The 26,648-nt window shown below is 43.8% G+C and overlaps 1 protein-coding gene across 4 annotated transcripts in view; it reads left to right on the plus strand.

Annotated features, from left to right (window-relative positions):
• The window catches only part of LOC144592116 (protein unc-13 homolog B-like), a 344,358-nt gene that overhangs the window by 124,714 nt on the left and 192,996 nt on the right, over positions 1-26,648 (plus strand). For all 4 annotated transcript variants that reach the window (XM_078396494.1, XM_078396502.1, XM_078396509.1 and 1 more), the window contains exons 5-7: positions 7,040-7,163; positions 14,862-14,935; positions 18,205-18,262. In XM_078396494.1, coding sequence (XP_078252620.1) covers positions 7,040-7,163; positions 14,862-14,935; positions 18,205-18,262 — 256 coding nt within the window. The remainder of the gene's footprint in view (positions 1-7,039; positions 7,164-14,861; positions 14,936-18,204; positions 18,263-26,648) is intronic.

The raw sequence follows: 26,648 nt of genomic DNA on the forward strand, positions 1-26,648 counted from the left end.
CGAAGCTTCCCGATGACGGCAGCAGACGTGAGGGACGGCAGCAGGTCCACCTCGAACCAGCTGGAGTAGGAGTCCACCAGGACCAGGTAGTGTTTGCCACGCCACTCGAAAATATCAGCGGCAACAGCCATCCACGGCAACTCGGGAGCCGGCTGCTGCAGGAGAGGCTGGCGCTGCTGATGAGGTAATAGGCTGTTGCAGGCAGCGCAGGCGGAGACCCTGTCCCGGATGTCCTTGACCATGCCAGGCCAGTAAAACTGTGCTTGGGCCTGGGATAACGTGGCCTCCACCCCTGGGTGTCCGTTGTGGGCAGTCTGGAAGTAGTGATCTCGCAGCGCAGCCGGCACCACAACCTTGTGACCCTTCACCACCACGCCCGCGTGCAGCACCAGTTCATCCCGAACCAGGAAGTAGGGCACGGCACCAGCCGGCAGGGAAGACCGTCGTTCAGGCCAGCCACGGCGGATGACGCCCTCAAGCTGTTGAAGGTTCGGATCAGCGGCAGTGTGTGTGACCAGTGACTGCATCTGCCAAGATGGAACGATGTTGACGTTCAACACCATCAGGTCAGCCGATTCGTACGGATGGCGGGAAGTGGAAGGTAGTGGGGCACGGGACAAAGTGTCTGCCACGAACATCTCCTTGCCTTTGCGGTACACGATTTTGAATGTGAAACGCTGCAGCTGCAGCATCATTCGCTGCAAGCGGGACGAGGCTGCGTGGATGGGCTTGTTTAAAATAGAGACCAGCGGCTGGTGGTCAGTTTCGATGGTGAAAGTTTTTCCAAGAACGTAGTCTCTGAATTTGGAGCACGCGAACACCACGGCAAGGAGCTCCTTTTCTATCTGGGCGTAGCGCTGTTCAGCAGGGGTCATTGTGCGAGAGGCATAGGAGACGGGCAGCTGTCGGTCGTCGTAGAGCTGCAGGCAGGCAGCACCAAGGCCGAACCGAGATGCATCGCAGGTGAGGACGATTGGCCTGTTCAGGTCGAAGAACTGCAAAGTGGGGGTCCGTGCGAGTCTGGACCTCAGGGCCACGAAGGCCGATTGGTGGTGCGGGAGCCAGACCCAGGCATTGTCCTTCTTGGTCAGCTCCCTCAGGGGGGCACTCAGTTCGCTGAGGTCGGGTATGAACTTACCCAAGTAGTTGACCATGCCCAGGAAGCGCTGCAGGCCGGGCACGTCAGTGGGAGCGGGCATTTTGGTGATCGCCGCCGTCTTCTCGGGGTCTGGCTTCAGGCCCCCCGCCGTGAAAACGTGGCCGACGTAGGTGACTTCCTCAACGCGGAACCGACACTTCCTTCGATTAAGCTTGAGGTTGATCTCACGAGCCTTGTCCAGGACTTGGCGGAGGTGTCGGTCATGCTCAGCGACGTCCCTCCCGTACACCAGGATGTCATCCACAATGATGGCGCACGGCAACCCAGCAAACAGCTGCTCCATCGTACGCTGAAAAACCTCGCTTGCCGAGTTGATCCCAAAAGGCATGCGGAGGAAACGGAACCTGCCGAACGGTGTGCTGAAGGTGGTCAGGAAGGAGGAACGTGCATCCAGCGGGATCTGCCAAAAGGAGCTCTTGGCATCCAGGACCGAGAAAACTGTGGCTGGACCGACCTGTGCCGCGACGTCCTCCACCGTCCGCATGGGGTAGTGCGGGCGTTTAATAGCCAGGTTCAGGTCCTTGGGGTTGATGCAGATCCTGATCTCGCTCGCGTCCTTCTTGGCAGCGACCACCATGGTGGAGACCCACTGGGTGGGGGCACTCACCTCCTTGAGGATGCCCATGTCCACCATGCCACGTAGTGTGGACTCCACGCGGCCCTTCATGGCAAAAGACACACGGTGGGCCGGTCTGACCACTGGGTCGACCCCCGGGTCCACAACGATCTTGTAGGCACAGGGCAGCTTCCCCAGGACGTCATCAAATCGGTCAGGGTACTCGATCAGGGGGTCCATGGGGGCCTGCACCAGGTGGATGTCGCGGTGGAATGAGACCAAACCAAAGTCCTGGCATGCACGGGCGCCCAGCAGGGTGACGTTGTCGGATGCTAGCAGGAGGAACGTGAGGGGCCGAGAGGTCTCCAGAACAGTACAGATAACCGTTGCCTTTCCCACGGCAATCAGAACGCCTCCCCCATAGGCATGGAGGCGGGAGTTGTCAGGAGTAACCCTCTCCCCCGAGCTTATCTGCTCGAAGAGGCCCACAGACATAACATTTGCAAAAGCCCCAGTATCGACCTTGGCAGGGAAGGAGTGTCCATTGACTGTAACATGCACGGATGGATCCGTTATCAATGCAGGTGCACCCAAAAGCGAAAACAGCATAGAGTCTCCATGGGAGGAAGTCGTATCTGAGCCATGGAGTTCCTCATGTTGGTACCGGGAACCGGTTGCGCTATCATCGGTCGCAAGGTTGTTTAGACTCCTTCTAGGAGCAGGGACAGGTCTCCCACGAGAACGACAAGCTGCAGAAAAATGGTTCTGCCTCCCGCAGGAATTACAAGTTTTGCCCTGCGCTGGGCAAACGTTATACCTGTGTGACGAGAAGTTGCAGTTTGGGCATCTGCGAGGGGTGACCATAGTGGGCGCGGAGGGGGTGACCCTGGTCTGCGGGTCATTCAATCGCCGGCGGCCGGTGAAATTTATGTCCTGGGGCGCCGGCCGAGATACTGAGCCAACAGCAGAGGCCATGCGTGCGGCATGTATGGCGTCCGTTAGCGACAGGTCAGGCTTCATCAGGAGCTCATCCCGCAGCTTAGAGTTTAGGAGACCGTTGACCAGGACGTCCCTGATCATCTCGTCGGGTGTAATCGTTTGAAGGCGGCACCGCCGAGCCATATGTCTTAAGGATGCAATGAAGGCGTCAACGTGCTCCCCTGGAGTCTGACACCGCGAGAAAAAGTTGAAACGTTCGATAATGTTATTGGTGGGTATATCGCACAGGGCAGTGAACTTAGCCATGAGACATACCGGGTCGTTGCGGTCCTCCGGAGGGACGAATTCGAACGACGCATAGCGTTCCATTGCCTCCGGACCAGCCAGGTTGAGGAGCAGGTGAGCTTTTATCGCAGCAGTTGCATCAGGATGGGCAATCGCTATATAGTGCTCGTAGTCCCGCTGGAAGACAGTCCAGCGGTGCACTATGTCCTCATCAAAAACAAGCGTGTCCGGACGACGACACGAGGGAGCCATGGCAAAGTGGAAGGATGGGACACAACTGGGACGAACAAATGCTAAAAATAAAAACCCGATAAACAGGAGACGCAAGTCTACCGCTCTGACACCATGTAAAGAGACGTCCTTTGCACACAGAGTCTTTTACTGGATATTGTTTATTAATTTCACTACACACATGTTGTGCCCTAGCTGTCCGTGGTCATCACTGGAACTAGAGAGCGAGCTGGAGGTGGGGAAGCTACAATTATACAAGAGACAATGGGGAGTGGTTAGTAGTGGTGAGGTCACTATGTTAAAGGAACATGCACTGATCTACATACACCACACCCTGAAAGCTTGAACTTCAAAGCACCATACTCTTGTGACATTATTGCCACAGCCAAATTTAATGAATTAACAACTGTTGCAATTGATACTTTAAAATAACAATGTTGGGTGTTTGGATGGAAGGAAGCGACCAGGTGCTGAACATAATTGTGCAAAGGTATTAAGCTGGCATGTGTGAGAATCTATGCTATCAGCTCATAGTTAATTAGAGATATTGATATTTTGTTGTAGATGGTTCAAGATGGTTTCTTTTGTTGTTGTTTTAGCTAATATAAAATGGATGCTCATTTTCAGTAGAAAGCAGTAAGATGGATGCTTGTGGCAGAAATGTTATAATTGGGAATGGAATGTGTTTGTCCCTTTATGAGTGATAGGGAGTAGACAGAGGAGAATAGGGGTTCTTTGTTCTTAAATTACTCCCTTGTCTGACAGTGTGAGCCTGTGTATTAAAACAGTTAGAAGCAAGGTCGTGCAGCTGCGAGATTGCTCGTGTATAAGAGATAAAGTTTCTTTCTCAATAACAACTCCTTATTTGGGTGCGTGTGAAAGTAGGAAAAGTTTTGAATCCACTCTAGGTAAATTGATGCGTTTCCCCGAAAGCATGTGACCTATATTAATGGTTTGGTTTTTGAGCATGTGACCTGTATTAATGATTTTGTTTTCTTTGTAACCATGGGAATTGTATTAGAATTGTAATTGGTCATTGATTTCTTTTCTGTCACACCCCTTTTTCCTTTCTGTATAAAAAAGTAAACAATCGTGGAAAAGTTGTTCTTTCCCTCTCCCAGTTGAGATCTTTTCAGACACTAACATTGTATCTGGAGATCCTCACGGGAAGAATCCCACTGTGGAATAAATCTGTTGTACTCATCCAGTATACGCATTTTATTCAGGCTGAAGTTAAAGAACTCAGATTATCATGTGGATTTCCAATTTTGCAGCGCTGATATCAAATCAACATTGCACACTGGTATCATGACATTTTACTGTATGTACTTATGACCTATTGCCTGAAGCAATGATGTTCAACACCATGGCACAAATATGGCATGGTCATCAGCAAACCGATTGGAACTAATATATAGCAGTATCTTTGGATGTTTGAATTTTTCCAATTTCAGAACATTGGAATTTGTTAAAAAAACATTCTAATTTGTTTTTCTTCAAAATGAGAGAGAGAGAGAGAGAGAGATAGCTGAGTTTACATTCATGGTTGTCTTTATACATTATGAACTGGTGCAAAGATGTAATTTTATTAATGTGGTGGCCCAGAGGAGAAAGAATTACTGCAATTTACAATGATTTTCTCTGAAGAAAACATTTAATATGAGGCGAAGCCCAAGAGTGCACGTAATCAATATCACGTTTGTTGCTTTTTTTGTTGTTTTATTTCCTCGTGGTGTATTGGCTTATCGTTAAGCAGTTGAACAATCACTGCTGATTGTTTTTGAGGCAGATCAATAATTTCCATACAAAACGCTTATTAATAACATAACGTTGTGGTTTAAAATCAATGATGTGCAACTATTACATCTTTACAGAAGAGAGCATAAAACCTTTCACTTTCTGCTTTTGTAACATTGTCTATTGGAAATGTAATATTTAAGAAAAAGTTGTTTGATTGCATTTATTGATTTCAAAACAGGAAAGTGTGGCAACTTTACACAGAATCCACTGGAAGTCAGTTACCAGCGCATCTGATTCTGTAATTTCTCAATTTCAATAGGCAATAGACAATAGGTGCAGGAGTAGGCCATTTGGCCCTTCGAGCTAGCACCGCCATTCAATGTGATCATGGCTGATCATTCACAAGCAGTACCCAGTTCCTGCCTTCTCCCCATACCCCCTGACTCCACTATCTTTAAGAGCTCTATCTAGCTCTCTCTTGAAAGCATCCGGAGAATTGGCCCCCACTGCCTTCTGAGGCAGAGATTTCCACAGATTTATAACTCTGACTGAAAAAGTTTTTCCTCATCTCCGTTCTAAATAGCCTACCCCTATTCTTAAACTGTGGCCCCTGGTTTGGGACTCCCCCAACATTGGGAACATGTTTCCTGCCTCTAACGTGTCCAATCCCTTAATAATCTTTTATGTTTCAATAAGATCCCCGCTCATTCTTCTAAATTCCAGCGTATCAAGCCTAGTCGCTCCAGTCTTTCAACATACAACTGTCCCGCCATTCCGGGAATTAACCTAGTGAACCTACGCTGCACGCCCTCAATAGCAAGAATGTCCTTCCTCAAATTTGGAGACCACAACTTCACACTGTACTCCGGGTGCGGTCTCACCAGGGCCCTGTACAACTGCAGAAGGATCTCTTTGCTCCTATACTCAACTCCTCTTGTCATAAAGGCCAACATGCCATTAACTTTAAGTGACTGATGAACAAGGACACCCAGATCTCTTTGTACTTCCCCATTTCCTAACTTGACACAATTCAGTTAATATTATGCCTTCCTGTTCTTACCACCAAAGTGGATAACCTCACATTTATCCACATTAAACTGCATCTGCCATGCATCTGCCCACTCACACAACCTGTCCAAGTCACGCTGCATCCTCATAGCATCCTCCTCACAGTTCACACTACCACCCAGCTTTGTGTCATCCGCAAATTTGCTTATGTTACTTTTAATCCCTTCATCCAAGTCATTAATGTATATTGTAAATAGCTGTGGTCCCAGCACCGAGCCTTGCGGTACCCCACTAGTCACTGCCTGCCATTCTGAAAGGGACCCGTTAATTCCTTTTCTTTGTTTCCCGTCCATGTCAGCACACTACCCCCAATACCATGTGCGCTAATCTTGCCCACTAATCTCCTATGTAGGACCTTATCAAAGGCTTTCTGATAGTCCAGGTACACTACATCCACTGGCTCTCCCTTGTCCATTTTTCTAGTTACATCCTCAAAAAATTCCAGAAGGTTAGTCAAGCATGATTTCCCCTTCAGAAATCCATGCTGACTCGGAACAATCCTGTTACTGCTATCCAAATGTTCCGCAATTTCTTCTTTTATAATTGACTCCAGCATCTTCCCCACTACTGATGTCAGGCTAACTGGTCTATAATTTCCCGTTTTCTCTCTCTCTCCTTTCTTAAAAAGTGGGATAACATTATCTACCCTCCAATCCACAGGAACTGATCCTGAATCTATAGAACATTGGAAAATGATCACCAATGCGTCCGCGATTTCTTGAGCCACTTCCTTAAGTACCCTGGGAAGCAGACCACCAGGCTCTGATGATTTATCAGCTTTCAGTCCCACCAGTCTACCCACCACCATTAAATGCCTACGACTCAAGACCTTCCTTTCCATCAGATCAATTGGTTATTAAATCATGCCTGATGTGTGATGGGCATCAGATCATCTGCTGTTCATTTTTCATCTCTGTCAGTGTGAAAGAGATAAATCTTATATCTGGATGTTTAAGTCATTATTTGAATATTGCCTAACATGTGCATTACTCTGCTGGTTTGTTAGTATTACTCTTTTATTGTTTTTTTCCTTGTAGTTACTGGTATTAATGTTTTAACAGGAAGGACCAGGGGATTGGTCGACATTGGATGCAGAAGTTTTAATGAACGAAGATGAGATATGTGGAACCGGAAGTCCAACACCACATAAAATCCTGTTAGATACTCGCTTTGAGTTGCCTTTTGGTAAGTATCTTTGAACTATTGCATTTTTGGATTGTCAGAGACTGATTATTTGCATACTTTAAAACTGAGCCCCAAAGACAGCTTAAAATACCAGCATCTGAAATGAAAAAGAGAAATTGTTGAAAAATAATGGTTTGTATTTATTTCCAAAGCATTCAAACATTATGTTATAATCCTTTGGTTCACTTTTACTGACAAACGTATACATTTGAATTCTTGTTTCATTCTGATGACCTCTATATTATGATTTGGCTTTATAGCCTGACTATTTCTGTGAAGAATTTGAAGTTGCATGTGCTTTTATTTCTCTTTTAGACACTGATCCTCTGCATATCGAATGGCTTTTGATTTGATTAAGTTGCATAAAATTGTAAAGAAAAAAACTAAATTGGTGTTGCCGCTACTTGAGAAGACGATTTTCAGGTTACAATTGAAAAGAAGTGATATGGTTGATGTATTGAGTTTAATTTTCCAAAATTCCCTGGATTTAGGGAAAATTTGATTAGGTGGGAAAATGAAAAATGTAACCCCTTTATTCAAAAAGGGAGGCAGAGAGAAATGACAGGCCAGTGAATTAACTTCTGTCATAGAGTAAAACTTAGAAACTATCATTAAACATATAGAAGGGACCTTAGAAAAATAAATCAAGTTAATTAGTAAAGTAAGTACAATTTCATAACATGGTTCTGCATATTTGCTTAATTTATTGGAGTTTATTGAAGCAGTAATGTGCTGTGAATAGAATGGAAATAGAATTCGATAAGATGCCACATCAAAGGTTATGCAAAAAATAAATGTTCAATGAGGGTAGATAATATATTGACATTCATGGAAGATTGGCTGGTGAATGAAGTAAATGGAAGGAGTGGTGTGGCACATGGTGCAGGACCGGGCTCATCTTTACATCATATAGATAATATTGTCAATGAAACACTCGTGATTCTTGACAAATGTATGATCGTGAAGTATGCAAATGAGACAAAGGTAGAGAAGAAAATAAGTTGTGAAGAGGACATGACAAAGCCACAAAAGGTTATAGATAAATTGAATGAGGAAACAAAGGCCAAGCAAATAGAATATAGCGTAGGAAGATATGAATAATTATTTTGTCAAGAAAAATTAAAAGGAAGTCCATTAAATGGTGGGAAATTACAGAGCTCGAGGATGGAAAGGGATATGGGGCTTCTGATGGAAAGGGATATGGGGCTTCTGGTGCATGATTTCCAAAAGGCTAGTATGGAGGTGCTGCAAGTATTAGAAAAGTTAAAAGAATGTTATTGTTTATTGCTAAGGAAAGTGAAGGAATTTTTGCTTCAGTTAGTTTTGGGCATTGCTGCGACTACATCTGGAGAAATGTGTATAGTTTTGGTCACTTTAGTGGAGATTTGTTTGAATGATGCCTGAAATATGCGGGTTGTTTATGAGGTGGATTGGGAACAGAAGTGCAAGAATAATATTGTCAGACAAAAATAAAGGAAATTGAGAAATTTGGAGGATGGAATTCCATTCTCTTCGGAAGAGGAGAAAGTATCTGTCGGTTTTGATGGGCATATTGGGTTACCTAGAAATGGGGATGGAAAAGTTAATAAAAGGATGAAAAGATTCTCTGATAGGAATGAGCAGAAAGTTGATGATATTTTCCAGTTCATGAGAGAGCAGAAAACCGCTGAGTTGCAATATGAGGTGAAATAGGAAGTGCTGTTCCTTAAGTTTGCTTGTGGTCTCATTGAGGCAATGGAGGAGGCCAAGGACAGAAAGGTCGGTAAGGAACTGAGCAGTCCTTGGCGGACTGAGTGCAAGTATTCGGCTTAAAGGCTTCCCTGTCTCTGCTTGGTCTTGCCGATGTAAAGGTGGCCACATAGGGAGTACCAATAGCTACAGAGGCAAACCAGGAAAGAGACAAACCAGGAAAATATAAGCCAGTAAGCCTTACATTCGTAGAAGGGAAATTATTGCAGAAGGTTCTTAGGGATAGAATCTACCGACATTTGGAAAAAGGTATAGATTTATTAGGGATAGTGAGCATGACTTTGGACGGGGGAGATCATGAAAAACTTAGAGTCATAGAGCATGCGAACAGGCCATTTGGCCCAACTTGTTCATGCCTGCCAGGATGCTCCATCAAAGCTAGTTGTAGTTGCGTATTGCTCTAAGCTGTCCAATCGACATACCTGCCAATTTTTTTGAAATTGTTGTTATCTATATACCTACCAAGCTCAGTATGAAAAAGTTGCACATCACATTCCAACTAAATCTTTTCTTTCTCACAATAAATCCATGCCCTTATGAAAAATACTGTACAATCACCTATCTATTCTCCTCATATTTTTATACCATTCTATAAAATCACACTTCATTGGCTTTGTTTTATCAACTCTCACTGTTTTGGCCTATACCAGATAACTGTGTGAATCATGTGTTCTTGCACATCTGTTGTTCTTTTGGCATCCTTTGATGTCTGTTAAATTTATTGCATGACATTTATTTTACTATCTACATTCCATCGCAAACCTCTATGCTGTGATTAGAAAGCTTGCCTGGAACTACTCTACTTATTACTTTCTCCAGCGTGTGTTTAAACTTGTAGTACAATATTGCATGTGATGCCAATTAATTAATTTTGTAATAATTTAAACCTACGTATACTGAACGCTATATTTTCAGATAGATGCTTTCAATCTATGGAGTGTGATGCTTTTATATTAAGGACAGAAGGATATTTGAGTTGATCTTTATCTGATGCATGTTTCACTCAGTCACTGAGTAAAATTCGGCAAAATTAATCTGAGGCTTAATCTGACCACCAGTTAATCTGTAGTTTTGCTAAATTGTCCGAATGTTCAAACAATGACCAGCTCGGGGCAACCCTTGTTTTCACCATCACTGAAACCTGTGGAGAGCTCAACTTCAAACAAACCTTATACCATTATCTTTAGACATATATTTTGACTGTGCAAATCCTATTTTCCCTTTTCAATACGAATAAAAAGAGTTTTGTTTTTTCAAAATATTACTTTTAATTCAGATTTTGTGCCATTGAATTATTCCTATTTTAAAGAAGTATATTTTAGCATACCTTAGAGGGGAGCACAGTGGTGGAGTGACAGTGTGGCTGCCTTACAGTGTAATAATAATAATATAATATATTCCTTTATTCGTTCCACACCGGGGAAGTTTACAGTGTTACAGCAGCAAAGTGGATAGCGAGAGAGCAAGAGATCATTCATTATAAATAAAAGATACATAAATTGTCATAAATTTTCTGTGTGATCTTAGCTGTTATTGTTGACTCGTCTGCTGGGAGCAGTGCTGGTTGTGCAGTCTCACAGCAGCGGGAAGGATGGACCTCCTATATCTCTCCTTCACGCACTTGGGGTAAAGGAGTCTGTCACTGAAGGAGCTACTCAGTGCAGTGACAGTGTCCTGCATGGGGTGGGAGTCGTTGTCCAGCAGCGATGTTAGCTTTGCCATCATCCTCCTCCCTCCCACCACCTGCACTGAGTCAAGGGGGCAATCCAGGACCGAGCTGGCCTTCCTGACCAGCTTGTCGAGTCTCTTCCCTTCTGCTGCTGAGATGCTGCTGCTCCAGCAGACCACTCCATAGAAAATGGCCGATGCAACCACCGTGTTGTAGAAGGTCCTTAGGAGTGCCCCCTGCACTCCAAAGGACCTGAGGAGTCTCCTTAGCAGATAAAGTCTGCTCTGGCCCTTTCTGTATAGCGCATCGGTGTTTTCAGTCCAGTCCAGTTTATTGTTGAGGTAGACACCCAGGTACTTATAAGAATCCACCCTCTTGATGTCCATTCCCTATATGTTCACCGGTGTCGGGGGGACCTGGCTGCGCCTGCGGAAATCTACCACCATCTCCCTGGTTTTCCCTGCGTTGATGTGGAGGCAGTTCCGCTGGCACCAGTCCACAAACTCCTTGATCAGTTCTCTGTACACCCTGTCCTCATTGCCCGTGTTGAGGCCGACGATGGCAGAGTTGTTAGAGAACTTCTGTAGATAGGAGTCTGCAGAGCTATGCCTGAAGTCCGCAGTGCACAGGGTGAACAAGAATGGAGCTAGCACTGTTCCCTGCGGAACCCCAGTGCTGCAGACCACCCTGTCCGAGACCAGGGTAAGAGACCTGGGTTTATTCCTGATGTCTGTATGGAGTTTGTACATTCTCCCTGTGATCATGTGTTTTTTCTCCGGGTGCTCCGGTTTCCTCCCACATTCCAAAGACGTGCAGTTTTGTAGGTTAATTGGCTTCTGTAAATTGTCCTTGGTGTGTAGGTTTGTGTGTGGAGCTAGTGTACGGGGTGATCGCTGGTCAGCGTGGACTTGGTGGGCTGAAGGGCCTGTTTCCCAGCTGTATCTTTAAGTTGCAACTTGAACGTTTCAATTGGACCCATTGCAAATTAATTAAAAAACAAAATCAAAGCTACAAATGAGGGAAAGCTGAAATAAAAGTAGTAAATGATGGAAATGTTCCATCAAGAAGGACTGAGGATGGCGGTATGATTTCCAGAAATACATACAGAACACTCTAAATTGCCAATCAATTTTGATGATTAGTATCTGAGCAAAATTCTGTTTTGTAGTCCATAAAATAATGAGCTACATGATAGAAGTTACAGCCATTCTTTTCCAAGTGATTTGAAAATGTTAAAGCTCGTGATGATCAATCAATATCTGCAATAATTATTGTCCTCAGAATATTATTTTTGATTTGGTGAAGCCATGGGGAGGCGCCAGCAATGGCTGCCTCGCCAACTGTCTGTCTGCCCCTTTCTTCTTCATCATTGTTTTTTTAGTATGTGTTAAATGTATGTTTTTAGTGTTCTTTAGCTTGTTTTTCTGTGGGGGGGTGGGACGGAGGGGGTTGGGGGAAACTTTCTCTAATCTCTTACCTCTACGGAGATGCGATTTTGCTGGAGACTGACTTCGTGAGCTCCACCGTGGGCGCCTGCGGGACTTTAACATCGCGCAGCCCACGATCCCTTTGCCAGGGATCGACCTCTGAGATCTACCGCCGGTGCCTGCGGACTTTAACATCGTGGAGCTCACGGTCTCTGGTTAGAGACGGACTTCGGGAACTCCAAGCCGCCGCAGGAGCTTCGACCACCCGGGAGCTTCGATCATCCCAATGTGGGGGCTTCGAATGCTGGCTACGGGAGCTTCGATCGCCCCGGTGGATAGTTCGACTGCCCCGACCGCCGGAGAAAAATGTGGGAAGAAGATTAGACTTTATGGTGAGGAATATGGGGAATCCGCTGTGGTGGATGTTTATGTTAACTTTTATGTAGTTGTGTGTCTTGTTGCTTTTTTAGTATGGTTGTATGGTAATTCGCATATCATTGTACCTTAATTGGTACACGTGACAATAAATAGACTTTTGAAACCTTAACTGAAGCAATGTGCAAAACAAAAGTAAAAATATGTGGAGTTCAGTAGCACAATGAATAAAAATCCAAATAAACTGCAAGTGTTGGAAATTCAAATCAAAAGCCAATTTTGCAGCATCTATAGAAAAAGAAACAGAGTTGAACAGTTCTGTTAAAGAATCTTTGACCTACATGTTAACTCTATTTCTCTTTCCCATAGATGCTGCCTGATCTGTTTTAAGCATTTTCTGTTTCATTGCTACCAGATCTTGCTCATTTTCATCCAACATCTAATTCCACTAGAATTTCTATTGAATGTTCCAGAAATTATTAACAAGTGATGCGTTTAAACAAAAATCGAACAGTTTTGTCTAAGTTTTAGTTGTTGTAATCCTGACATTATTATATTCTTCAAGAGAACATTGACAGGAAGCTGCAAAGAAGTTGATCGATGTGCACTGTGAGATAAAGTCCTACATTGTGTGATATTAAGTGGTGTGATTTTGTTTTTGAAGTGTTTCTTAGTCTGAGGTTGAATGTGTTCTTGTGAAGTGAATTTGAAGGTGAATGTTAAAATAAGTGTTGTTTGAGTGGATCATACTTTTGGTCTAAATATAACTTATGTAGTAGTGCCTTGCAGAATTTCAATTTATTATTTGATTTGTCTATTTGTGTGAAACTGAAAAGCTCCATAATATGTCACCACACCATTCTCTAAAAACAGCTTGAAGTGCAAACCTTTGGTAATGCCCGTTCCCCTATGGATATTTTTATCTCTGCTTTAATGACTATAATATCTAATTTTGTTGTAGACATGTCATTCAGTTGAAAGTGTACTTCCAGTAACTACTGTTTTGAATTGAATCATTGTAATATTTAATGTTTTCTTTAATAATTAGCTTATATTGCCATTCATCCACAATATACTTCATAAAACTTATATGAAAGGCAATCCTTTTGGTGAACTTTTTTTCTGTATGGGCATACCAGGCATACCAATTTTTGGATAGTCTTTCCTGGCCTGTTTTTCTAAACTTTATATTTTCCATAGAATTTCATGCCTTTTTAGACAATAGACAGTAGGTGCAGGAGTAGGCCATTCGGCCCATCAAGCCAGCACCGCCATTCACCCTGATCATGGTTGATCATCCACAATCAGTACCCCGTTCCTACCTTCTCCCCTACCCCTTGACTCCGCTATCATTGAGCTCTATCTAACTCTTGAAAGTATCCAGGGAATTGGCCTCCACTGCCTTCTGAGGCAGAGGGTTCCACAGCTTCACAACTCTCTGAGTGAAAAACTTTTTCCTCATCTCCGTTCTAAATGGCCTACCCCTTATTCTTAAACTGTGGGACTCCCCCAACACCGGGAACATGTTTCCTGCCTCTAGCGTGTCCAATCCCTTAACAATCTTATATGTTTCAATAAGATCCTCTCTCATCCGTCTAAATTCCAGAGTATACAAGCCCAGTCGCTCCAGTCTTTCAACATACTTTTGACACGGTTTCTCTTGGATGGTTGGATAAAGTGGTCTTGTCCATGAAAATGTTCACTTTTGTAGCAGTTCAGTCTGAAGAAGGGTCTCGACCCGAAACGTCACCCATTCCTTCTCTCCTGAGATGCTGCCTGACCTGCTGAGTTACTCCAGCATTTTGTGAATGAATACCTTCGATTTGTACCAGCATCTGCAGTTATTTTCTTTCACTTTTGTAGCAGATGTCACTTTGAAATTGGTTGGTGTGATGTCAAGGAAGTATTGCCTTCCTTAGATAGAAGTATTCCTGCAAGCTTTGCAGCCCATCTTCCATCTGCCATGGTGCAGCTGGTCCATTGAGTTAAGTCCAAGCAGTGTGATCAAATGCATAACTAATTTGTGCCTTATAGCAGTTTAGGCATGACATTTCGTAGAATATTGCAAATTGATCCACCTCTTGGTCATTCTAAAATATTGGTGTAATCAGGAATGTAAAATGTTAAGACTAAAATATTAATTTAAAAGAATCTGTTAGTTGTGCCAAGAATCGATGGACCTTGTGTTCATATGCATGACTTTTCTCCGAATGAGTTTCTCTGAGGAAGAAAAAAATGAAAGCTAGATGTTTGGGAAAATCCCTGAATTCTTTCCAGGCCCTGGGGGTATCTCCTGGAATGGGTAAGTTTTAGGTTTGCTCTGCCCTGGGGATGGGGCTTGCACTCCAGGGAGAAACAATGAAATGTTTGGCACTACTACTTTAAGTGCATTTTGCAGTTTGATGTTTGCTGTGTTATCTGATAAGGTAGAGTTTATTTCTGTGAAGATGTAATAATTGCAGCTATGCCTCTTCACAGATATCCCAGAAGAAGAAGCAATATATTGGACACAGAAATTAGAGCAATTGAACGCCATAAGGAACCATGATGAGGTGGATAAAAGATGTGTTCAAGTGAAAAAAAAATTGTCTAATTGTAAAATGATTATGTGTGAATTTATGAAGAGTTCCTTGAAAAGGAAGTTAAATTTTAAAAACAATGTTTGATTTCAAAAAGCGGGAATTAAAAATGCTGCCTTTTCTACTGCAAACTTCAAGAAAGAGTAAATAGTCATAGTCATACCCTACAAAAATGGGCAATTCAGCCCAATTTGTCTATGCCGACCAAGAAGCCACATCTAAGCTAGTCCCATTTGCCTGTGTTTGACCTGGAAAGAGTGCAGAGATGAACGAGGATGTTGCCAGGACTTGAGGGCCTGAGCTGGAGGGAGAGGTTTGGCAGGCAAGGGCTTTTATTCCTTGGAATGTAAGATCAGAGGTGATCTTAGAGAGGCATATAAAATCATGAAAGGAATTGATAGGGTAGATGCACAGTCTTTAACCCAGAGTAGGAGAATCAAAAACCAGAGGACATTAGTTTAAGTTGAGAGGGGAAAGATTTAATAGGAATCTGAGGGGCACCATTTTCACACAGAGGGTGGTGGGTGTGTATGGAATGAGCTGCTGGAAGTAGTTAAGGTAGAAACAAAAACAACATTTAAATATATTTGGACAGGTACATGGACAGGGAAATAGGCCGAATGGAGGCAGGTGGGACTAATGTAGATGGGCACCTTGGTTGGCATGGGCAAGCTGGGTTAAAGAGCCTGTTTCCATGCTGTATGATTCAATGACCCATATATTTTTAAATGTTGTTATTGTACCGGTCTGTGTAAAAAATGTTGCCCCTTTGTTTCCTATTAGATCTTTCCCTTCTCACCTTAAACTTATGCTCCCTTGTTCTTAATTACCCAACCCATGAAAAAAGACACCGCCCCTCCCCTCCCCTGACATCAGTCTGAAGAAGGGTCTCGACCCGAAAGGTCACCCATTCCTCTCTCCTGAGATGCTGCCTGACCCGCTGAGTTACTCCAGCATTTTGTGTCTGCCCATTCATGTGATATATTCCCCTCATGATTTTATACACCTGTATAATTTCATTGCTCTGCTTCCTGCACTCCATGGAATAAAGCCCTTACCTGCCCAACCTTTCCTATAGCTCAGGCCCTCAAGTCCAGGTGACATCCTTTTAAATCTTCTCTGCACTTCTTCCACAGAAGGGCATTTTTCCTGTAGCAGGATGAACAAAACGAAACACAATATTTCAAGTGCGGTGTCAGCAACATCTTGTACAACTATTCCATAACGGCCCAACCTTTACACATTTCTCTGACTAATGAAGGCCAAAGTAACAACATCTTCGCCTACCCACCCTATCTACCTGTGATACACTTTCAGGGAACTTTGTACTTGCAATCTGAGATCCCTCTGCTCTTCCACACTCCCCAAGGCAACCATTCACTGCGAATCTCCTGCCCTGGTTTGACATCCCAATATGTAACACCTCATATTTTCTGAATTAAATTCCTTTTGAGATATCTTGTTCCATTGGCACAGCTGATCAAGATCCTGTGCATTTATAGTCCTGGATCCCTCTGCTCTTCAACGCTCCCCAGGGCCTACTATATGAAGGTCCTGTCCTGTTTTGAGTTTCCAAAATCTACACCACATTTATAATTATTAAATTCTGTACATGACAAATTTTGGCCAGCTGATCAAGATCCTGCTGCAATTCTTGATAAACAAAAGCAATGGGCCCTGGACCGATCCCTGAGGAACACCATCAGTCAGTCCTCCAGTCCGACAAACATCACATTTTACTTCCTACCACAAAGCAAATTCTGTATCCAGTTAGCTAATTTTCCCTGGTTCCCATGCGATCTAACCTTCCATACCATTTGGAATTTTATCAAAGGTCTTCGGCATGATGTCAAATAATGCCACTTGGTTTAACAATTTAAAATAACTTCAATCTATGTTTGCAGATTGGTATTCCGAAGTCTGCCAATCGTGTGTGTAAAAGTACTTCCGAACTCCTGAAAGGCCTGGTGCTTTCGGCTAGTCATTACTTCCTCACCAATGGAAGAACTTGCTCTCCATTTACATTCTCAGCTTGAGATCTGCCCCACATGCCCCTTCTAAGGTGAAAAAAGGTAGCTTCATGCTGTAATCCACTGCTGATATCGGGGGTCCCCAGTGCTGCAAGCATGGGAGTTCCAGACTATGTATCCTGAATCTTCAAATCTATGAAATTGAACTTTGTACTGTACAGAAGGATCATGCTGCATGATCTAATTTCTTGCCATGGGATCCTTAAAATCACTTTAGGTGATTTTTAGGCGACTGCCGGCAACTAGGCTGTCGTGGGCATGATCGTGAGGAGTCTTCCAAGAATCTTAGTGGATCTCAGCGCGTCGCTGAGAAATCATCCGGAGTGAAATTTCTCTGCGACAGCTGGCTTGTCGCCAGGTATCGTTACTTACTGCTGGCGCTGTCACCTGTTTTGCCAGGTTTGCTAGGTTCTCTTAGATGCATTTAGAAGCACATAATATTAAAATAAGTAAAGTAATTTCAAAATACCATAAAATGCTTGTGTTTAACCAATTTATTTACAGTCAGGACATTTGACAGGTAGATTGGAGGCGACAGTTTGACGGTCAGGTAAGCGTGGGAATTTTGCGATGTTTATGGCCATCAGCCATTACATTTAAAGTGGGCTCCCAACCCAGATATGCAACCCAGAATCCAGATATGCATTTCCCGTACATTTTCAAAGAATGCCCACACACTTTTCACAAAAATCCACTTAACCACTTAATTTTTTTGTTTGTTTTGATACAGCTATTAGTAAACTGGAAGTAAATCCAGCTTATGCCTTGTGACAGTGATGCTTGGTTTTTAAGTAACCCATACAAGATGTTATAATTCAAAACTCTCAAGTACTTACGGACTTGTCAGTGATTTCAGCGAAAATTAGGACGCTGGAGAAGCATTGACAGCATGGGAATTTCGCGATGTTTCCGCAGACGCTGTAATCTCGACCTGACTCGGCATTGTCGTGGTCATTGTCGTCGGGTAAAAGAAAAGTTCGGCGATCTGCTACGACTTTGACAGTCGCCGGCAGTCGCCTTAAAATCGCCTAAAGTGGGACAGGCCCTTAACAGTAGTATATTTACAGAAAGTTCTGCAGACAGCGTATTATTACATGTTCAGTAATATTAACCATATTTTTTTGTAATTATATGTAGAGTATTATTGATGTTACAAGCAATTTTAATAACTGTATTGTGTCACATCAGCTCTCCTTTCCTTGTCTTGTATAGTACACAATTCAGGAAGAAGTCCAGAAGAAGCCTTTGCCCACAGCACCCTCCCAGTGTTGTAAGTTTATTAGAAAGATTGCTTCTTGTTGCTTGAATCATTGTTCATTGCTTTGCTTGGAAAAGTTTGTTTGTTGTACTTTAAATTTCTTGCATCTAAAAAAAACCTTTTGTATTTCGTTCCAATACTCATCATATGGTCTTTTATTTGGGAATTATAATTAAAAAATTCACTTGCAAAAGGCGATTTAAAAAAAAAGTTTTACAAAGTTCTCCTTTTTGTATTTTAAAATTTCACGAAACACATTTGTGCTTTGATATAACTATTTGAGGCATGTTGATGCAAAGTTTTACATAGTACTGCTCATATCATGCTTGCATGATATGGATAGTTCAATGCAAGAAATGAAGATTATTATTGAAATTTAAAAAATAAATTATTATTGCTATTTGCGCAATAATTTAATTTTAGACAATTTGCCTCAGTTCATCAAGGTAGTGTTAGATAGAAATAAAATACTAAATAATGGAAGTATGAATTGAATAATCTGTCAGTAAATTACTTTTAAATTTCTTAAAAGATATTGCAAAATAGAATTCATTGCAACCATTTTATTCTCCTGATATGTCATAAATAGTTTACCAGTAAAAATAGTTTGTATTAACTTAGTTCCTTTCATATAGAAAACAATTTCACACAGAAAATTATTGCATGGTGTATTGAAAGCTTGATTTTAGAATAGGTTGAAAAAGCAGGGTTGGTGGAAAAATGAATTGTGCCAAATGTGCTGAATGAAGGGAGTTTTGGTATGCACGGGAGATTGGAGATGAGGAAAAGTGAATTTGGAGAGATTTTAAAGTTTGAAGAGGTGACACAGGACAATAAATGAATATCTATAACCGAGGTGTTTATTTCTACTCTCTTTCCTTGACGATCACGAGAGTAAATAAAGAACCCTTTAGTAGTAGTGACAGGATACAATTGGCAAAAGGCTTTCTCTTTGTTGTTATAAACATAAGACCTTGAGTATAGGAATGTAGATGTACTCAAATTCATAGTCTGACCCCATGACAACCACTGCCATGGGAGTCACCATCACTGGAATGAGTGGGTAATCATACTCCATGAGTTGGTTCAGAAGTTTTAGAATGAAAGATTTATGCCTTCGAGCTTCTAAGTCTGCCTAATCGTCAGTACTGATGGGTGAGCGATTCTTCAAGCAGATTGAGTGGATTTGTACTTTGAACAAGATGAAATTCCAGCCAAACGTCAAGTGTAGGAATCATTAAAAATAGACAGATATTTTACCCTCAAATATGCTAAAAGGGTGGTGGAGGGAGAAAGCAATGGGGTTGCTGGTGAGGGAGACAGGAATGCCATTCACTATGAAGTTGAATGTTCAACTTTAAGTGAAGATGGTTAGCTTCAGCATTGTAAGATATTATGGCTTCAGCAAGTACATAGAAACAAACACAGGTTTTCAGTACACGCTGTTGCCAGTGTGGGTCTTCTTTATTTCACAAAAGTACACTGCGCATCCTCACACATATTCTCAAGACTGATAAGATATTGAACATATCACATGAAACAAATCATACCATTCTAGTATTCATTACTTAAAGTTACAGTTATCATTATATACACTACACTGCTCTCCCCTTGGAAAGTAAAATAACTTGTAAATTAGACAAACAAGAATAATTTTATAAATCTAATCTGATGACTGGTTAACACTCTTTCTGATCTCCTGAGTGGTTTAGGGGGAGTGCCAGGTTGTGGTTCTAAAGGAGAGTCAAGTTCAGAATCATTTACCTTTGTCTCTACTTTCTTTGGAGACTCTGATTTTACATCTGAACTTGGAATAATACCAAAGTCTGACAGATCTACTTCTTCGTCTATGCTTTGCTCTTGTACCGGTTCATCCCTTCATCTGCGCCGTTAGATGGGGGATGGTAAGTTGGCACTAAGGTATACTCGATACCATTTAGCTTTGTGAAAGTTTGGAACAGTGCAGCACAAAATTGGGGGCCGTTGTCAGAGTCAAGCTCTTCAGGTAATCCATGACACACAAAGGTAGACTGCAATGTATCTCTTGTTCTTTCTGTTGTTGTGTTTGTGCCCGTATGTACCACCTCAATCCACTTTGAGTGGCTATCTACCAAAACAAGAAAATTATTATTCCCTTGGTCACAAAAATCTACATGAATCCTCTGAAAAGGTCTAGTAGACCAAGACCATGTTTAGAACTCTGACAGGTGCTACATTTTCTTGTCATTGCTTCTATGTCATTGTCCAATCCTGGCCAATACAAACAACCTTCATTCCCACAATACCTGTGTGTTCACTATGGAGTTCTTTAAGTAATCTTTGTCTTAAACAACTGGGTACTACTACTCTGTGACCCCATTTAATACACCCTTGCTCACATGACAGTTCATGTCATCTATTGTGATAAGGTTTTAGGTCATCAGTACTTGGTTGACGAGATGGAGACGAGTCGGAAGCCTTTCCAGTGACAAACGGCGTGAAGCAAGGTTGTGTTTTGCCCCTACACTCTTCAGCATGGTCTTCTCTGCCATGCTGACTGATGCCTTCCGTGACTGCCAGGATGGAATACACATCAGGTACAGGACTGTTCAACCTCAGGCGCCTGCAAGCTGTTACAAAGGTGAAGGAGACCATCATCAGAGATTTCTTGTTTGCTGATGACTGCGCCCTCAATGCCAGCATAGAGCAGAAGATGCAGCATGAAATGGACTGCTTCGCACAGGCCTGTGACAACTTTGGTCTCTCCATTAACACCAAAAAGTCTGAAGTTAAGTACCAGCCCGTGCCTAGAAAGCCCTACCAGGACCCACACATCACGGTGAAGGGGCAGAATCTACAGACAGTCGACAGCTTTACCTATCTGGGTAGTACACTCTCGCGAGTGGTGAACATTGACGCTGAGGTTAACAACAGGATTGCCAAGGCCAGCGCTGCCTTTTGGCGACTCCGTGAGAATGTTTGGGAGCGGAGAGGACTCAGCCTTACCACCAAGCTGAAGGTCTACCATGCAGTGGTACTCACCACTCTTCTGTATGGCAGTGAGACCTGGACTGTCTACAGCAGACATGCCAAACAGCTCAACCACTTTCACTTGAGCTGCCTACGCAGACTCCTCCACATCAGGTGGCAGGACAAAAGTACCGACATAGAGGTCTTGGAACGGGCCGGAATCCCCAGCGTCCACACCCTCTTACGGAAAGCCCAAGCCAGATGGGCAGGCCATGTCGTCAGAATGCCCGAGAGTCGACTGCCAAAACAGCTTCTGTATGGAGAACTGTGTCAGGGCAAGCACTCAGTAGGAGGACAGAAGAAACGGTTTAAGGACTGCCTCAAAGTGTCCCTCAAAGACTTGGACATCAACCTCAGCACTTGGGAGTCCCTTGCTCTGGACCGTCCAACCTGGCGTAGCAAGCTCACCACAGGAGCCCGTGCAGCAGAGAACAGACGCACTGCAGAGGCCCAGAGGAAACGCACCGCGCGCAAGGCCCGGGCTACCTCCACTTCCACTGCAGCAGCCATCCACTTGTGTCCTACGTGTGGGCGTGCCTTCCGGGCCCGGATTGGCCTCACTTCCGGACCCACAGTCACCAATCCTCCAACTGAAAGTGTAGTCATGGTCATCTTCGAACCCGAAGGACGATCAACAACAACTTGGTTTTACTTCTGACCCTCCACACAATGTTTGTTCGTATACTTGTTTTAGCACTGTGTCCTTTTGAGTTTCAACAGCAATTTCAGCTGCTGTGACTGGAAAGTCATTGTCCACTACTTCTGTGATGTAGATAGCACCTTCGGTGCCCACATCTAATTCTTCATGAGGCAAACACGACAATGCATCAGCGATAGTATTTTCTTTTGAGCTGCGGTATTCAATGCTGTAATCATACTGTGACAGGAGAACTGCCCACCGCTGCATCCTCGAGGCTGCCATTGTAGGTATTGCTGACCGAGGACCAAGAATAGCGAGAAGTGGCTTATGATAAGTGAATTTCCTACCCAACAGATACTGATGGAATTTTTTGATCACAAAGATGATACCTAGGGCTTCTTTCTCAATTTGTGCATAATTACACTCACACTTGGTCAGTGTGCGTAATGCAAATGCTATAGGCTTCTCTTGTCCATGTTCCATTACATGTGAAATCACAGCTCCTACCCCACAACTGGACACATCACAAGCTAACTTTAACTCGCAATTTGTGTCAGAGTAAACAAGTAATGCATCACTGGTCAAGCTCTTCTTACATGCATCATAAGCATTTTGTTGTTCTTTGGATCATTCCCATTTTTTATCCTTTTTCAACAACTTGTGAAGAGGAGCTAGCTCGGGTAAGAAGCGTGAGTAATACTGTACCATATCCAGGAAGGAGTGCAGTTGAACCACATTCTGTGGTGTTGGTACGTTTGCTATTGCTTCAATCTTTTCCTTCACTGTTTGTAGTCCATGTTAATCCACTTTCAAACCATGATACACTACTTTGGTCTGCAAGAATGCACATTTGCTTCTTTTCAACTTTATATTGTGATCATCAATCTGTTTCAACACTTCACTGAGTATCTCCAGATTCTCCTCAGTAACAGTCGCAATCAGCAAGTCATCTTGACTGCTCAAACAATGTGATGTTCCTTGCCAAATCTTGTCCATTGTAGCTTGGAAGATTTTTGGTGCTGACCACACCATAGGGTAGTTTTGTGCAGGAATATAGCCCCATGTGTGTGTTTATCGTGAGGTACTGCTGGCTCTTATGATCAACATTTAGCTGAGCATATGCATGTGACAGATCTAGCTTAGAGAATACCTTAGAACTAGCAAGTTCAGTGTATAAATCTTGTGAGGTTGGTAGTGGATACTGTTCATCATCTACTGCCTAGTTGATGGTCACTTTGTAGTCTCCACACAATCTCACTGTGTTGTCCGCTTTAGGAATCAGGAATCATTACTATTGGAGTAGCCCAATCATTGCGTTCTATTTTAACCAGTACACCGTTTTGTTCCAATTTTTTGATTTGAGCTTCCACTTTACTTTTCAGTGAATATGGCACTGGTCGTGGTCTACAGTAGACAGGTTCCACATCGGGTCGAATCCTGATGTGTGCTTGCTCACCCTTTCTGCCATCGTAGCTGTCATTGAACATAGCATGATGTTTCTGCAACAACTGATCCAGTTGTGTTTGCTCTTCGAATTGGAATACAGATTTCCAGTTCAGTTTCAGTAGCGGAGCTAATTTTTGCCCATCAACGTTGGCCTATTGACATAACTCGCGACAACTATTGGCAACTTCAAAGTCTTGCCTTTGTGTTGTACATCACAAGCTATCTCTCCACATGTCTCCAATACTTCTCCAGAGTACATTTTCAGCTGAACGTGTCAATGGTCAATAGTCAATAGTCGTTTATTTGTCACATACACATAAATGTGTAGTGAAATGAAACATTACCCGCAGTTGAACAATAAGACCAATAAGAATAATCAATAAAAATGCAATAACACATACAATCACAAACTAACACCAAACAAAAAGAAACATCCATCACAGTGAGTCTCCTCCAGTCCCTCCTCACTGTGATGGAAGGCCACAATGTATTTTCTCTTCCCCGCCGTCTTCTCCCGAGGTCAGGCTGTTGGAGTTGCCACGTCGGGGCGGTCGGGGCTCCCGACATTGAAGCGCCGCGCCGGACGGTGAAAATCCCGTGGCCTATTCCAGGCCGCGCCGGACGGTGAAAGGTCCGCGGCGGGCCGACCCAAGCCCCGCGATTCAGGGCGGGCGAACACGCTGCCTCTGCCGCTGCCGGAGTTCCCGATGTCGGCCCCCATCCAGGGGCCTGCGGGCTTCCGACATCCAGGCGGCCCGCACCGGAGCCTCCGGAGACGAGTCGCAGCCGCTCCCGCAGCATCCGAAGGCGGCCAGCGCCGCAGGTGGTGAGTCCGGGCCGCGGGCTCTGCGAACCAGAGCCCCAGGTGGTCCCAGGTGCATGGCCGGTGGTAGGCCGCAACGGGAACGGAGACGCGACACAGAAACAAAGGTCGAGGAGAGACAATTTCTGTGTTTCTGTGATAGGCATATTGCTAAATTTGGATTCATAGGTGGCTTTGCTTATAATTGTCCAATCAGCAGTGTATTAATACACATAGTAATGTATTGATTGTTCACTTTGACTTTTGTCTGAAAGTCTTCCCTTCCGGATCCACCTTTTATAGTATAGATGCTGTACAGTCTAAGTAAATTACTCTCTGACTGTTCTTCAAGATTGTGAATCCCACGCATATGGTTTTCTTGAGCCTTTTGTTTTGCTTTATCTTACGAAGGTGCTCTACATGCTGATGCAATATGGCCTTTCCTTTGACAGTTGTAGCACTTAGAGCCCTTGAACTGGCAATAATTTGCTTTGTGTTGACCATTGCATCGATAGCACATATCTGTGCTTTACCAGAACTTTGCTGTGAAGGCCTTTTCCCTGTCTTGTAATGTTTGTGTTTTGGAACTGCCCTTTGACTGTTGACTGTGCTAGCATGTGTTGGTCGAAACATCTCCATGGTCAAAGCAGTTTTGCATGCCAAATCAAAGGTGAGGACTAGTGTGTTCAATAATTTTGATTGTATTCGCTCATCCAGCTTTACACATACAAATCTATCACGCGAAGCTCGATCCAGAAATATCGCAAAATTGCTGTGTAGAGACAACTTCTTCAATGAGATAATGTACTCGCCCACAGTGTTGTGCTGACCGTATAATAACAGAAGCCTTACACCTGGATAATGATCCAAAGACTTTATTAACTACATAGCAAGCACGACCTCACACCTGCATGTTCCACTTACACTAACCCGAAACACCCAAACAGTGGTCACTCAAAAGCTAAAGGGGCGTAACTACAAAAGCATGACACATAACATGAGTGACACCATTACACTAATCTACATCCCCCCTCTTAAAGATTCAACAACGATACAGACCCATAAACTAAGCACGTCATGTATAACAATCGGTGACAAACTGGAGGAAAGTTAAACATGGTCCGGATACTTCACAACCGGTCTGCAAACACGACCAGCACGTGTACGATAGAGACCATCTCCATTCTTCTTATCCGGGGAGAGAGCAGGTGATTCCACAGGCGAGGGAGACTGAATCAACGTCCCTGGAGACGAAGCAGCAAACTGTGGAACAGGCGATGAATATGGAGGCGAAGATGGAACAGGCAGAGGAGCTGTTGCTGACATGGATTGTTGTGCTGGCAAAAGCATGTAAGTGCCACTAGGCGCAAACGGAAGCGAACTTGTACGATCTGGATTATACTGAGGAGGAACTGGCTCGTTCACAGGCAGGATATGTCGCCTGTTATGTCGGTATGTACCGCCATCGGCACTGATGATATATGAGCGTGGCTCCGAAGCAATTCCAGAAATTACTCCGATACGGGCATGGCCTCTGTCAGTCTGTAAGCGGACCACCTTCCCTTTGGTCAGCGGTGGCAGTGGCCTACTTGTCTTGTCAAACCATCGTTTCTGAATGTCACGCTTCTGTTGCAACCTGGATTGAACCTCCTCCGGTGGAAACACTTGTGGGACTAAAGCCTGATTGGCTACAGGCACTGTGGCACGGGTTTGCCTTGACAATAAACGTTGAGCGGGTGAACCCAAGATGGGGTCACGGGAGATGTTGCGTAAGTTATTTTATTCACAAAATGCTGGAGTAACTCAGCAGGTCAGGCAGCATCTCGGGAGAGAAGGAATGGGTGATGTTTCGGGTCGAGACCCTTCTTCACCCATCCCTTCTCTCCCGAGATGCTGCCTGACCTGCTGAGTTACTCCAGCATTTTGTGAATAAAAAAATGTTGCGTAAGTTAAGCAGATCCAGGAATATGTCCGATTTTGCTCTGTACGAACGTTCCATGAGTTGTTAAGCACTTTTAACAGCCCGTTCAGCTAACCCGACTGGGGATATTCCGGGCTGCTGGTGATGTGGTGAAAATTCCAGTGTCTAGCGAACTCCCTCAATTGTTGGCTGGTGAATTGACTGCCGTTGTCAGTTAGCAGTTTGACCGGGGATCCATGGACTGAAAGGTGGCGAGATAACTTCGAAATCACTCCGCTGGAAGTGGGGCTGCTGAGAAAATCAATGCCGAGCCATCCTGAATAAGAATCCATGAGCACCAGGTATTGTTTGCCATGCCACTCAAATATGTCAGCTGCGACTGTAGACCACAGGAGCTCAGGTACCGGATGTGAAAGAAGCGGTTGCTTTTGTTGGTGAGGAGCCAAACTGTTACACACTGCGCAGGATGCCACATTCTCGGTGATGTATTCGGCCATGCCAGGCCAGTAAAACATGCTTCACGCCCATGAAACAGTGGCTTCAGCACCCGGGTGTCCCGCATGGACAGCGTTAAAATACC

Source organism: Rhinoraja longicauda, chromosome 1 (assembly GCF_053455715.1).
Source record: "Rhinoraja longicauda isolate Sanriku21f chromosome 1, sRhiLon1.1, whole genome shotgun sequence".
Taxonomy (NCBI): domain Eukaryota; kingdom Metazoa; phylum Chordata; class Chondrichthyes; order Rajiformes; family Arhynchobatidae; genus Rhinoraja; species Rhinoraja longicauda.